The sequence below is a fragment of the Myotis myotis genome, unplaced genomic scaffold (assembly GCF_014108235.1).
Source record: "Myotis myotis isolate mMyoMyo1 unplaced genomic scaffold, mMyoMyo1.p scaffold_m19_p_6, whole genome shotgun sequence".
Taxonomy (NCBI): Eukaryota; Metazoa; Chordata; class Mammalia; order Chiroptera; family Vespertilionidae; genus Myotis; species Myotis myotis.
This window is the reverse complement of record NW_023416368.1, coordinates 3,262,420-3,277,648: the sequence shown is the minus strand read 5'-3', so window position 1 is coordinate 3,277,648 and position 15,229 is coordinate 3,262,420. Positions and strand designations below refer to the sequence as shown.

General features: G+C 45.7%; 1 protein-coding gene across 8 annotated transcripts in view; it reads right to left on the bottom strand.

Annotated features, from left to right (window-relative positions):
- The window catches only part of LMTK2 (lemur tyrosine kinase 2), a 66,954-nt gene that overhangs the window by 41,368 nt on the left and 10,357 nt on the right, over positions 1 to 15,229 (bottom strand). For 5 of the 8 annotated variants that reach the window (XM_036315008.1, XM_036315011.1, XM_036315009.1 and 2 more), the window contains exons 2-3: positions 5,447 to 5,571; positions 1,053 to 1,197 (exon numbers count right to left, since the gene is read on the bottom strand). In XM_036315008.1, the coding sequence (XP_036170901.1) occupies positions 1,053 to 1,197; positions 5,447 to 5,571 (270 nt within the window). Of the gene's footprint in view, positions 1 to 1,052; positions 1,198 to 2,528; positions 2,556 to 5,446; positions 5,575 to 15,229 lie in introns of those variants that run through there. The other 3 variants (XM_036315013.1, XM_036315016.1, XM_036315014.1) reach the window with 1 other exon arrangement.

The following is a 15,229-nucleotide window of genomic DNA, read 5'->3' as shown; positions in this document are numbered from 1 at the left end:
TGCCTGGGTTGCAGGGTCGATCCCCAGTAGGGGGCGTGCAGGAGGCAGCTGATCAGTGATTCTCTGTCATCATTGACATCTCTATCTCTCTCTCCCCCTCCCTTCCTCTCTCTCTAATATCAATAAAAAATATTTAAAAAATACAACCTATAAAGTTCAAACAGCAACATAAATTTAATACTTGTGCTAATAAAGAAACAAATACATAAAACATCTCTTTCAAACTAACAATGCCAAAACGTTTTAAAACTGACAATATTTTGTAATTGAGTATCCCACCTTGATTCTCCAATAACTTGTACTGTTTTTTTTCTGACCTAACTACACTACTATAACCTCTAGTCACCATCCTGCTGGCCTTTAGTTAGTCCTGTTTCGTGGTGGAGCAGGGAACCCCAGGGACTGTCCCTCCCTATCTTAGGGTGCAAAGTCCATTTGATTAACAAATCCAAATACACCCTTCCTCCCAAACACAGGGCACCCCAGAAGACAGCAGAGTCCATTCAGCATGACAAGCAGGCAGAGAACTAGGAGAGAAGCTTGTCTACTGAAAAAGAGGCAGGAGCCCTGGCTCAGTGGATAGAAGCCAGGTCCTCGGACTAACGGGTCCTAGGTTCAATTCCGGTCAAGGACACTTACCTCGCTTGCAGGCTTGATCTGTGTGCGGGAGGCAACCAATGGATGTGTCTCACATCGATGTTTCTCTCTCTCTCTCTCTCTTCCCCTCCCTTCCTCTCTCACAAAATCAATGGAAAAATATCCTCGGGTGAAGATTAACAAAAAAAAAAGAAAGAGAAGGCAGAAGCTCTGTCCAAGAGTTCCACTCTAATGAAGTGAGGAGGCCAGTTTATTCTTAAAACAGATCCAGGGTCCAAAGGAAAGGACTCAACTTTTGCGGGAATGCAATCGGCCTGACCATTCAGCCTCAGCAGGGAGAGAAGGAAGAGAAATAAGCCCCCGGAGGAGACAGCCGGCACAATTATTTTATGATTCCCAGCAAGGTTCCCAGTCTCACCTCTTAGAAAGAACTCAGGAAAACACGAAGGTCTTACCTACAGAAGGCTGGAACTGGGATGGAGCTGGTAGTGAAACATTTGGTACGGAAAGTGTGAACACTTCCGCTGGGGACTGAACGGAGGGAGTATCTTCTGCTGGTGGTGTGAAATCTATCTCGTCATCAAAGTTATCTTCAAATTCCTAACATAAAAGAAGAGCAATGTTATAGTGAATATAGGTCAATTTGGGAACAAATCCTTAAAACCACTGGCTAACATTTAATATATGAACATTTATTCACTTATTTGGAATATGTGGCCATAATTTGTTCCCCAATTCACACTTATTTCAAGTAAAAAGCATATGTACTTGGGTTCTCAACTCCAAACAACAGAATAAATAAGACTTGAAAATAAATTATATATATATTTTATGTAACTCTTTAGGCTGACAGCTTGAAGTTAAATGTAAAATCCTATACAGTAAAAGACTAATATGCAAATTGACAGAACGGCAGAACTACTGGTCACTGTGACGTGTACTGACCACCAGAGGGCAGACACTCAATGCAGGAGCTGCCCCCTGGTGGTCAGTGCGCTCCCACAGGGGGAACGCCGCTCAGTCAGAAGCCGGGCTCACAGTGCGGAGCGGGCCTAAGCCGTAAGTCGGACATCCCCCGAGGGGTCCCAGACTGCGAGAAGGCGCAGGCCAGGCTGAGAGACCTCCCTGAGTGCACGAATTTCATGCATCAGGCCTTTAGTTTTCTATAATGACCATGGAACTTAAAATGGAAATACTCTTCTAAGTTCAAAATTTTACTTTTAAGTTATTATAGTCTAAGCCAGTGATTCTCAACCTTCCTAATGCCGCGACCCTTTCATACAGTTCCTCATGTTGTGGTGACCCCCAACCATAAAATTATTTTCGTTGCTACTTCATAACTGTAATTTTGCTACTGTTAAGAATTGTAATGTAAATATCTGATATGCAGGATGTATTTTCATTGTTACAAATTGAACATAATTAAAGTATAGTGATTAATCACAAAAACAATATGTAATTATATATGTGTTTTCCGATGGTGTTAGGCGACCCCTGTGAAAGGGTCGTTCGACACTCAAAGGGGTCGCAACCCACAGGTTGAGAACCGCTGGTCTAAGCTATTCTTTTTTCTTATTATTCACTTTCATAGATCTTTTTGCATATTGAATCAAAACAATTTATTTTAAAATTGTATATGCACTTCTGGTTACAATGTGATTTTAATCAAAACAATGAAGTTAAAAGACTCAGAAAAGGTATTTTTAGGCAAGTCCTATTTATCTGAAAAGAGTAGAATAAAAAATTAATCGAGGTAGAAAATAATCTGAGATCTGAACACCAAGATTACAGTATAAAACTGTAGCACACAAGTGCAGCTGACATTCTAAGAACATCCGGGTTTCTAAAGATGGCAACTTGAAAACCGAGGCCGCTCTAGTTGAGCTGCAGAAACCTTTGAAGTGACTTTGTTCAGCAGAAAACTATCTTACCTGTTCCCATCAGCGAGCTGGGTCTGCCTTGGTGTCCATGTTAACACAGATACAGCTGATTATCAAGGTCATTCGTTCCCTCATGTAATGAAAGAGTATTACACCACCAGGACGTAACAGAATGAACAAGACTGCTTTCCATTCCTCACAGAACAACCATTTCATTTTCTACCACCTCCCACAGCCCTCCATATAAGGAAGAAACTAAAAGCTGCAAGGGCAGATTCCTCTGATGGAGCATTTATGTTCTCACGTGCATGTGAGGGGGCATTCTTCCATATATGTCATATATGTTGTCATATGCATTAGGGCATCATTGCTAATGGGAAGCGGGAAGCAGAATAAGTGAGGTACACCTTCAAACAAGAGCTGTGTCAACTTTCCTTCTGGACATTCCTAAAGGTTCTCCCATTGAAAATAACTTTATCCATCACTCCCACCTTAGAAATAATGCTACTCAAGACTTTGCCACAGCATGATACACCATTAGGCAGCAGATGATTCTAAGGTTCAGAGAGGGTGGCCGGCTGATGTGGCTCAGTGGCTGAGTGTCAACCTAAGAACCAAGAGATCATGATTCGATTCCAGGTCAGGGCACAAGCCCGGAGGCAGGAGGGAGCCAATCGATGATGTTCCTCTCTATCATTGATGTTTCTATCTCTCCTTCTCCTTTCCCCTCTCTAAAAATCAATAGAAACCTTCTACCCACCTGAGGCTATACAAGACAGTATTTACAATTGGCAGCATTCTTCTTTCTCCCCACTTAGGGAGCTGTAGGGTTCAAGGTAAACTGAAAGATGCTCTCCTCATATACGAAACACCCTAGGGGATCCCTTGGCCTCAACAATCACAGACTCACCAGCATACAAAAGTTTTGGGAAAAATCAAAACCAGCCTGCTCTTCCTTGTAGGCCTTATAGCAAATAAATACACACTCTTATAGCAAGTGAATCATCACATTCTATTCCTCCCATTCAAAACTTAAAATTGTCAATAATGCTCTAAGGCAGGGCAAGCAAATTACAGCTAGTGAGCCAAATCCAAACTACCCATTTTTATAGTTTTACTAGAGGCCCGGTGCACAAAAATTTGTGCACTCGGGGGGGGGGGGGGTGTCCCTCAGCCCGGCCTGTGCCCTCTCGAAGTCTGGGACCCCTCGGGAGATAACAACCTGCTGGCTTAGGCCTGCTCCCGGGTGGCAGAGGGCAGGCCCAATCCCTAGGTGCAGCCCCTGCTCGGGCTCAGAGCAGGGCCGATTGGGGAGCTGGGGCGCCGCCCCCTGTCATGCACAGAGCAGGGCGGATCGGCAGGTTGCGATGCCACCCTCAGTCACGCTCAGGGTAGGGCCGATTGGGGGGTTGGGGCACCGTCCCCTGTCACACTCAAGGCAGGGTCGACGGGGAGGTTGCGGCGCCACCCCGTCACGTACAGAGCAGGGCCAATCAGGTGTTTGGGGCACTGCCCCCTGTCACTCACAGAGCAGGGCCCATCAGGGGGGTTGGGGCTCTGTACCCTGTCATGCGCAAAGCAGGGCCAATCAGGGGGTTGGGGCGCTGCCCCCTGTCACACACAGAGCAGGGCCCATCAGGGGGTTGGGGCGCCGCCCTCTATCACCCACAGAGCAGGGCCGATCAGGGAGTTGGGGCGCCGCCACTCTCATACTCAGGGCAGGGCCGATGGGGAGGTTATGGCTCTACCCCGTCACACACAGAGCAGAGCCCGTGGGGGGCGGGGGGGTTGGGGCGCCGCACCCTGTCACACACAGAGCAGGGCCGATCAGGGGGTTAAGGCGCCGCACCCTGTCACACACAGAGCCGCAGGGTGATCAGGGTGTTGGGGAGCTCCCCCCTATCAGGCACAGAGCAGGGCTGATCAGGGGGTTGGGGCGCTTTCCCCTGTCACACACAGAACCGCAGGGTGATCAGGGGGTTTGGGCGCTGCCCCCTGTCATGCTGATCCCGGTGCCTGGAGGCCTCGCGGCTCCGCTGATCCCGGTGCTGGGAGGCATATTACTCTTTTACTATATAGGGTAGAGGCCTGGTGCACGGGTGGGTGCCGGCTGGTTTGCCCTGAAGGGTGTCCTGGATCAGGGTGGGGGTCCCCACTGGGGTGCCTGGCCAGCCTGGGTGAGGGGATGATGGCTGTTTGCAGCTGGTCACACACCTTTCAGGGTGGGGGTCCCCACTGGGGTGCCTGGCCAGTCTGGGTGAGGGGCTGAGGGCTGTTTTCAGGCTGGGGGTGACTGAAGCTCCCAACTGCTCCTTTTTTTCTTTTTTTTTTCTTTTTTATTCTGGGCCAGCTTTAGCTTTGAGGCTTGGCTCCAGCTCTTAGGCCTCCACTGCTGAAAGTAGGTTTCTGGCCTTTGCTTACAATGTTGCGATCCTGCTGGCTGAAGCCCGGCGGCGAACTAAAGCAGGTTTCTGGGGTTTTGTTTAGCTTCTATATTTCTACATAGTTGCTTAGAGTTGCAGCTCAGAGGCCTGCAGCGGCAGGCGGGGAACGTTGGAGTCCTCCGTCACTGAAGCAAGCAAGCCTCATGTTAGTTTCAAGCTGCCTGGCTGCCGGCCACCATCTTGGCTGGCAGTTAATTTGCATATTGCCCTGATTAGCCAATGGGAAGGGTAGCGGTCGTACGCCAATTACCATGTTTCTCTTTTATTAGATAGGATTGGTACATCTGTTTCTGTGCTATCTATGGCTGATGTAGCACTACGATGGCAGAGCTGAGAATTGAGTAGCTGTGACAAGACCCTGCATGGCCTATGGTATTTACTATTTACAATGGAAGAATATATTTAGTATTGGTTCTTACAGAAGAAGTCTGCCCACCCGTGCTCCCAAGGGAGTGTAAGATTTAGCCATCCTATTGATAAATGTTTCAGAGGATGATTTTGAATGTTCCCACTATCTGTGCTCACCTTAAAGTCTATTTCTGGGTCTTTACAGCAGGATACACAATTTGCAATTAACACGATTAATATAATGAAACTGCACACAGATAGGATCACAAAAGATGAGGAAACTTCGGCAGCAGGTGACTCCCCTGGAAAGAGAAATAAGTAATATTAACATCGTAGACATTCCAAAATCAACTTTAATAAACAAATCAATATATTTTCCACCAAATATAAATGGGGCCAAGAGTTAATAAAATAATGCTTAAATGTTCAGGATAAAGATGACAACCAACCCAAGATAAGAAGCTAGGGTTTAAAAATCTTATTGTGAAATCATCTTAGATTTACAGAAAAGTTCCAGAGACAATCCAGAGTCCCCATGCCCCTTCCCCAGCTCCCACTGACATTCACATCTTATGTTTCCACGGTGCACGTATCAAAGCTAAGACAGTAACATTGGTACAACACCAGTAACTGAACTTCAGACTTTATTTGGATTTTACCAGGTGTCCCATTAATATCCTTTAACTTTTCCAGATTCAATCCAGGTTACCAACACTGCATTTAATCATCATGGCCCCTTAGTCTTCTCCAACCACTGATGTTTCTCAGGCTTTGTGTTTCATAACTTTGACACTTTTGGAGAGTACTGTTCAGTTGCTGTGTAGAATGTTCCTCCATGTGGGCTGCCTCATGATTGGACTGAGGTTATAGATATGCCGGAAGAATCTAGACTGGCACAGGGTGAACGACCCTTCTCATCACCTCATAGCAAGGACACAAGATGTTGGCACGACTTGTTCCTGGGCCTGTGAACTTGATCACTTGGCCCAGGTGGTTTCTGCTGGGTTTTACCACTGGGAAGTTACCACTGTCTCCTTTACTACTCGATTCCTTAAAAGCGGGTTTGAAAGTCAGGTGTACCTCACAGGGGAGTAAGCTGTACTTCCTGGAGGGAGGAACATCACAGAATTCATGGACATACTAGTTAAAACTACCACAGTGATTAGTATTTGGGGAAGACACTTTGAGGTTAGGCAAATATCCTGTGTCCCCTTAAGTTCTACACACTAATTTTCTTATCTGTCACTGCATCTTACCTGCAGCCATTAATGATGTTCCAATGGTGATTTTCTATTTCCCTCACTCCTACATTTATTATTTGTAATTCTTCTGCAAGGAAGATAAGTTCCTCCCCCCTCACTTATACAGCTACTAGAGGCCCAGTGCACGAATTCATGCATGGGTGGGGTCTGACCAGCTCAGCCCCAGTCGGCAGATCAAGGCTGGGCCTGTCAGGAGGAAGAGACAGTGGGAGGCTGGCTGGGGGGAGGGGCTGCAGGCTATTGGCCAGTAGGCCCCACCTCTGATTGGGGTAGGGGGAGCGGCTGGGGGCTGGGCTGGCTGGGGGGAAGGGCCACAGGGAGGTTGGCTGCCAGCCCCATGGGAAAGGCGGATCAGGGGCGGGGTGGCTGGGGAGAGGGGCCTCGGGAGGTTGGCTGGCTGGCCCCACCCCCTGATAAGTGGTTCGCTGGTGTCATAGCGACCAGTCGTTACAGCGTTATGGTTGCTGGCTTTTTATATATAGAGATGAACTCACAGATATTTCTTTTATATGCTGGGGTTACAACCCAGGATTATCATTATTTTGTTGCTCAAATTGTTCTAGCTTTGGCCCTGGGAGCTCTTTCCAGTTGCCCACGGGGCCTTTGTCCTCTGCTGTTTTCCCCACATCTCCTTAACGTGCTGGCACTACAGTGATCCGGGCTAGCAGCCACTTCTCCGAGGAGCCTCGGTCATAACCAGGAGCTTGTCCACTAGAGCAGAGCCTGCCCGTGGCCCCTTTCTGCATGGCACTGGTAGGAGCAGGGGGCAGATGAGAGTGATTTTTACATCTTTAAAGAACTGTTTTCAAAATAAAACAAAACAAGATGCAATAGACACTGCATGTGAGCCACAAAGCCTAAATATTTGACTATCTGACCCTTTATAGGAAAGTGTGCAATCCCTGTCTACAGCATAAAGATTTTACATCTCACTTTCAACAAAAAGTTATCTGGACAACATCTCATCCAACTAGGGCTATTTTGAGCATCTTCTTTAGTAGAGCAAACTGCTGAGTCTCACCTACTGGTGTTTTACTAAGAAATAAACATTTCCCCCCAGTTTTATTGAGCTTATAACTGACATATAACATGTTACCAGTTGAAGGCGTATGATGTGATGATTTGATATACATATGTATTGGGAAATGATTACCACAATAAGGTCAGAAATAAATTTTTCCTTAAAATCCTCATCTGCAGCGAATTATGTGTTCAAATGCACCAAGGGGAAGGCATGGAGACAAGTTATGAACGATGCCACGTTTTTCTGCAGCGAAACCATAATACCTGAAGCAAAGAAAAACGCATCCAAACGCCTACGTGAGCCAGACACATTCCTGAGCATAAACGACTTCAGTGAAGAGCGGAGAGGCCTAAAGCCCGCTGCAAACAGGACCAAGTTCCTTCTCAACACAAAAGTCTGTTTGTGAAAGCAACGCCGAAACCACATTGTTACAAGTGGGGCTCAGCCTCTGCATTTACAACTAATACAGTAAACCGAGCTTGTTCAGAATCTGCACGTTCTAAACCAACAATATCTAAAACAGCAAAGTCTATACATTCGCTGAACCCACAGTGCTGGCTTGCTGACTCCTCTCAAAAGCCAATCTGGAGGAAGTCACTTCCAGAGAGAGAAAGAATCCCTTAGTACAGACACGGCATTTCTCAACTAAGTGAGGCGCAACAGCCCACTTTCTAAGAATGAAGACAGCCCAGAAAGATCACTTCCCTCTCCTCGGCTCAGCTACCTGTTCTCTCATTCAGCTCGGTTTGTGTGTCCCACTGGTTCTTATGCTTATAACTCTGCTTTCCTCCCCTGGCTCATGCAATAAAAAGTCAATATGACTCCTGAGGCTCCTTACAGCAAAGCACTTTCATAGCCACTGTATTGTCTTTTATTTTTAAAATGCAGTTTGTCCACTGCATTTTAACATCCTGAATGTTCAGGTGTATCTTATACTCGAAAAGTTGGTTTTCACTGGCAGAGTTTCCTCTTTTTTAATGGCACAGAAGTAAGGGTGTGTCGTAATCAATCGTATCTGAGATTTGATAAACTACAGTATGATTTCATCCGATCGTTACTACACCGCTGAGGGATTCGACCAGCTCCACATCACAGGTGAGACACTGATATGCCCGAGGACACAGTGGGAATGTGGTGCTGAGTATAAACCCCATGCTCCTCAGGACCCCACACTGCTTTGCCTCTCGAGGTTAACTTTTAACACTTAAAAACAGCCTAACCTAAGTACTTTGAACCGAAGTCTATCACTGTTAATTAAGACAGTACACACTTCTGGGGCTCTCCTCCAAGCTCCACATAACAAATATTAAGTCATTTTTTCCTCTCTTTCCGTCTGTATTTTTTTTCTCAGCACACACTGTCTATTTATTGTCAAGTTGGATCAGAAATGCCTGAAGGCAGCTCAGTTATCTGATTCAGAAAACCTCTCCTGTGGGCCATTAGGTCGGCAGGAGAAGTCGTCCATGTGTTACACAACCCGTTGTGTCGAGCTTGGCCCTCCCCTCACTCACTTGCTGGGTCCACCTACATGCTTGTCTGGTGAGGACACCACAGGCAGCTGCTCCCGCACGCAGATTTCCTCAGTGCACCAGACCCCTGCACCTCAGTGTCTACCAGTCCCACCGAAAGCACTCCACAAATTACTGCCTGAAAAGGAACCTACTAGGTAGCCTCCAGTAGGGATTTTTACAGTTTTATCACTTTTAAAACTATTTTATATACTGTGTTTTTCTCTTGGTTCGTCCAAAGCACTGTGCTTTAAAAAACCTCTATATACCAGTGAAGGAAAAACTTCCGTAAGTTGAAGAACTAGAACCAGCCTAGCACAGGCTGGAAGGCGAGATGGGCCTGCATAGGCCACAGAGGAAGGAAATTCCAGCCCGAGGAACTGCAGCTGAAGTCCCCACACCCCTGCGGGCAAACTGCAAACCAGCCCCTGGGAGGCTGGATTACAACTGTTAGGAAACCATGAAGCAAGACGGGTTTCCTTGAACATTCCCGTCTCCGCCATCCAGAATGCATACATCAAACCCACGTCCAGTAAAGAAAAACATCAGCAACAGCAGGAGTGTCTCCAGACACTGAGGCAGCTTTACCCACTGCAAACTGGAATGAGGGTAACTGGAGGTCTGGGTGCTTAGCACGCTCCCCTCAGACACCAATTAAAACATCCTTGGCATCTCTAAAACACATTCTGTGAGTGATAGTTCACAGTTTCAAACCATTTTAATAGTTATCTACCATTTGATTTAATAAGCAGAAACCGTGAGGAACTCTAAGAGGTGGGTACCTATTATCTGTTTTATAGACAGGTAATTAGGAGCATGCAATTTCTCAGTAATGACTCAGAGTAAGTCAGGAGCACTACCTGATTATTAATGCAACCATTATAAATCCCTGCCTAGAGCTTCCATCAGAATGTGAACATACATGTAATTAACTAAAGAGTTACCTGTGAAACAATCCTGGGGTTAAATAAAAAATGTAAACATCCACTGATAAAAAGCAATGATAATCAATGCTCGATCCATTAGAGACTGCAAAATGCTGATCCTCTCATGTTGTCATTCCTTCTTCAGTTACAAACTGCTAGACTTTTATAAAGAGAAATGTCCTCATACTTACCGTGTGGTTACCCAGTGCTTCAAGTCATAAAGGGTGGGGCTGACAGGACAAACCCTCTAATCACTTGCTTGGCTCCTCTGGCTGCCAGCCCATCAAGAAGCTAATGGGGGCCCACCTAGAGTCACTTCATTAGCATAAATTCATGTGTGACTGAGAGGGGCTTGTTAATACCAAGAGATGCTCCCATCACCCCATCACCAGGAAATCCCGTGTTTCGGGAGCTCTGGTCCAGGAAAGGGGACAAAGACCAAGGATGTACTCCCTGTTCCGTCACAGGTATTTACACTCTTCCCACCAGGAAGCTCCCCACTGACACACCCTTCCCCCAATTCATCTTCACCATTCAGATCTCAACTTGGAAACTGGCCCCGCAGGTCCCAGTTCCTACCTTTGGACCCCCAATGCACCCTGTATTTCCCCATCGTAGAGTTTATCACACTAGCATTCCAAATGTCCACGTCTTCCCCTCAAGACTGCAAGCTAAACAGGGTTGGGGACCAGGCCTATGTACTACACCAGCGACTCTCAGGGCCCAGCACAGAGCCTGGCATTCAGTCAGAAGTAAGGGGAGGGGGAGAAAGAGAGAAAAAAGTGAGAGACACCAACTAAGGAGCACCAGCAAAGGAGGGAAGATAAGCAAGGAGGGAGAGGCGGAGAAAGAAATTCATGACTAATCTCCTGGTTAACAGAATGAACTAAGGTTTTAAGGGTCAAACAACATTGTAACAGCAGCAGTCCTTTGATAATTTGATGCTCTTATTTGGCAAAGATTTTCCTCCCACTACTAACCACCCCCTAATGCATACTGTACTGGGTGGTCCTGTCCCTCCCCACCATTAAGTTCATCACTTATTCCCGGGTCTCAGAGAACTCCCAAAAACATTCTTAAGTTACCCATTTTGCAATTCATATTAAGCAGTGTAACTATTAAGTTGTTTTCTTTAAACAATAAATTTTCTTAGAAAGTGGATTTCCCCCAACTTATGTTCTCCTCTGTTCGTGAGTATTCATTCACACACACCCTGTTCTCCGTGACGTCTCCTCTCACCGGAAGCTGTAGTAGACTCACCTGGTGCCGGCAAAGCAAAAGCCCAAAGGTGCCCTCTCCTCCCTGGCAGCCCAGGGCGTGCTGGGCTGTGGAGACAGGGCTCACTGTCCCTGCGCTGCCACTCCTTTTTCTTTTTGGTAAAAAAAGGAATCTAAGTAGATGCTTTCTAAGACATGACTCTAAATTTGTTGTTTCACTCAGCCTATTCCACTAAAATTTGTTATCAAAGGTTCATTTCACTCCAATTTTAAAGACACTAACTAGGATGGAAGCTACCAAAGAAGAGAGCTCCCCTAAGGAGGCACAGCTTGGCCAAAAGGGTGTCGGGCTTAGGAGACTTCTGTGGGACCCGTGCCCCACACCTGGAAACGATGGCAGAGGTGGTATTCTATGAACTAGACCAGTGATGGCAAATCTTTTGAGCTCGGCGTGTCAGCATTTTGAAAAACCCTAACTTAACTCTGGTGCCGTGTCACATATAGAAATTTTTTGATATTTGCAACCATAGTAAAGCAAAGATGTATATTTTTGATATTTATTTTATATATTTAAATGTCATTTAACAAAGAAAAATCAACCAAAAAAATGAGTTCGCGTGTCACCTCTGACACCCGTGTCCTAGGTTCGCCATCACTGAACTAGACTCTTCATTAAGCTGATGGCATGGTTGCCTGTGCAGACATGCGCCGTGCTCAGAGGTTTGTGGCAACTCTGAATCAGGCCTTCCTGCAGTCCCGGAAGCCAGGTCAGAACAGGCAGCAGCCGGCCCCAGAAGCAGGACCTCAGGGCCCATTTCCCAGGGCTCCTCCCCAACACCGGCCACTTCACTGACCAGTACTGCCTCGGGGAAAGGACATTCTGTCTCTTCACTCAACTTCCCATGGAAATGTATAGAAATGTGCAGGCAAATCAATGGAAAGTTGGAGTCACAACACAAACTTCAGCCAATACAATTTCTGCACAACAGGCCAAAGGCTAGGAGATGACCTAAATGCATGCACCTTACTTCCAGGTAGGGCAAACCCTAAAAATCCTAGAAAAACACGTCTACCTTTTTCTTTTTTCTAATTTCCTACAACACCTTGCTAGAACCTATAGTCCCAGAAGCTGTGTAGCTTCCTAAGGCTTAAATTGAATTCTTGTTAATGTAACTGAAACACAGTTGTAAGCAATGTGTCTTTTAAAAGTTCTCTCTTCAGAGAGGAAGTTGATGGCGGTATGGATGTAGCTGGACTGGCCAGAGGCATGGCTGGGACTGGGAGGTGGGTAGAGAGAATTCATTATACTCTTCTGCCTACTTTTGTGTATGTTCAAAGACCTCCGTAACAAAGTTTTCTTTTTTAAGTACTATCTTCATAACTCAGCCAGAAACTGCTTACCACACCGGCCCTGACAAGGCCCCGAGGCACACAAAGATGAGGTTTAACTAGGGTGTCCTGAGAGTGCTTCCCTGATGTGCCTTCACATTATACAGAAAAACAGACCAAGGAGAGGTTAACCCGATATAACTAGGTGCTTCCACACACTGAGGTGTCCAGCCCAAGATAAAAGGCCTTCCGGCAATCAAGAGCCACGGGGACAGGGGGTCTCTTATTGAAGTGGCTGCTCCATTGCCCTAATGCGAAGCCCACCAGTCAACAAGTCCCACCCAAAACACTCCTTCCTCAAATGTTCCCCAAGCACCTTCTATAAAGCAGGCACTGCCGCAGGCTCCGGGAACCTGGAGTGGAAAACGGCTCACCTGCTTGTGCGGGGAAACAGACAGTAAGGAGTACGTGGTACCTCAGATAGAGATAACATGTGGAAAAATAAAGTAGCAGATGGGGGTTGTTATTTTATATGGAGTGATCAGAAAGCACATTTCTGCTATGACAACAATTCATGCAAGAAATGCTGGTGGTTTGGCCCAGGTGGTTATAAAAATAGTTAAGCCCGGTGAGTGTGGTTCAGTGGTTGAGCGCCAACCCAGGAACCAAGAGGTTACCAGTTCGATTCCCGGTCAGGGCACATGTCCAGGCTGTGGGCTTGATCCTCAGTAGGGGGCACGCAGGAGCAGCTGATCGATGATGCTTCTCTCACTGATGTTTCTCTCTCTCTACCCCTCTCCCTTCCTCTCTATCTAAAAATCAATTTAAAAAAATTAAAACGCCCGTTAACTTTTAAAAACCAACGTGGTTAATACCTGAACGGTGCTTCTATGTGCAGGCACTATTCTAAACTCACCCGATCCCACACAGCCCTTGGGCAGGCTCTAGTACCAGCCCCACTGAAAAATGAAGAAACTGAGCCATGAGAGGTGAGGGCGCTTTTCCAAGACCACATGGCTCCTACACTCCATGATGCGGAGGCTGAGGGGCTGTGCCCAGGGCCTGGTGGCAGGTGTGACATGGAGTGTGGGGTGAAGGGACAACTCCCACTCTAACATGTCCCTCACGCTAACATGAACCGACTTCCAAGGATCACCTCACACTTGAAATACCCTCCTTTAAAAGTTAAAAGATAGTGACCAACCCAAATAGACAAAAAGGTACTTGAAGGAAGCAGGGTGCAGGTGTTTAAAAAAAAACAAAACTAAAACTAACAACTATACTTAATATCCTCAGCAATAAGATGAGATATTATATTCATGAAAAGATTCTATTTTAGCCGAAACCGGTTTGGCTCAGTGGATAGAGCGTCGGCCTGCGGACTGAAAGGTCCCAGGTTCGATTCCGGTCAAGGGCATGTGCCTGGGTTGCGGGCACATCTCTGGTGGGAGATGTGCAGGAGGCAGCTGATCGATGTTTCTCTCTCATCGATGTTTCTGACTCTCTATCTCTCTCCCTTCTTCTCTGTAAAAAATCAATAAAATATATTAAAAAAAAAAAAGATTCTATTTTAAAAGTGTGTGGGCATGTGGGAGGGGGATTCCTGAAAATAAAATGTAATAGAAAAAATAAAGGCTCTCACATTGTAGAATGAAGAGAACAAAGGGAAAGAAGAAGCTCATTCCAAGAAATCCAACTCAACTAACAAATGTTCTTCAAAGAAATAACATGTTTATAAGTGAATATTTTACACATTTATCATTACATGTTTAAAAAATTAGAAATATTTTAACACCTTTAATTAAACAGTACAACTTCGTCTCACAGGTGGAAACTAAATTATTCATACAAATTTTAAAAAGTAAAAAATGAACCTGGTCTTTTTGAGCCTAATCATGGACGCTAGCACTTTAGTTTCTTAATTTTCACTAAGTAATTCTCTTCAAGACTTCAAGAATTGACTATATGACAACTATGTTTAAATTTCATCCCAGTACTTTCAGACAGTACACAGAAATAAATATCCAGAGGAGAAATGACTGGAATTAGTCTGTGTGTGTGCATCTCGCTAATAAGAGAGTTCTCGACAGTGCAAGGCAGTGAACTTGGTGAGCAGGGTGGGCTGGGCGGTAGGACCCCACATTCCACAATTAGTCTGCCACTGACTGGCAGTATAGGACTGGATCTGCTCCTTAACTTCTCTGAGCCTTGGTTCCTGCACCTGTAAACTTGCATGTCAGCTCCAAGTTCTAGCTATAAGGATATATAATTTCAAAATGTTATGATTCTACCCAGTGCCTATATGGTTAATATTGGTTATAATGATCTTTTGTTAAAAGTTAATTTTTTCCTAAAGAAGAAATTAGATTACACATTTCTGAACTCCATCAGGCCTCTGGGAGAGTGTTCCCAGGGGACTATTTTGGTAAGTTTGTTATTTCTCAGTGTCTCACTAGCAATCAGTGTGCGGGTGCTGCATTTTAATAACAGTCTGAAGTCAGAGTCAAGTGGGGCTCTGCCTATAACTGCAGGCTGGGTCCTTGGAAAGTAACAGTTGCTACTGACATAAAGAACCATTCTAGAGAGGCACCCTGCCAGGGAGAACCAGGAAGAGGATTATTTTTCCTTCTGAAAGGAACGCAAGTTGAATTTATTGAGGTTCTGAGGAAGAATCTGCAATGTGAAAAACACATA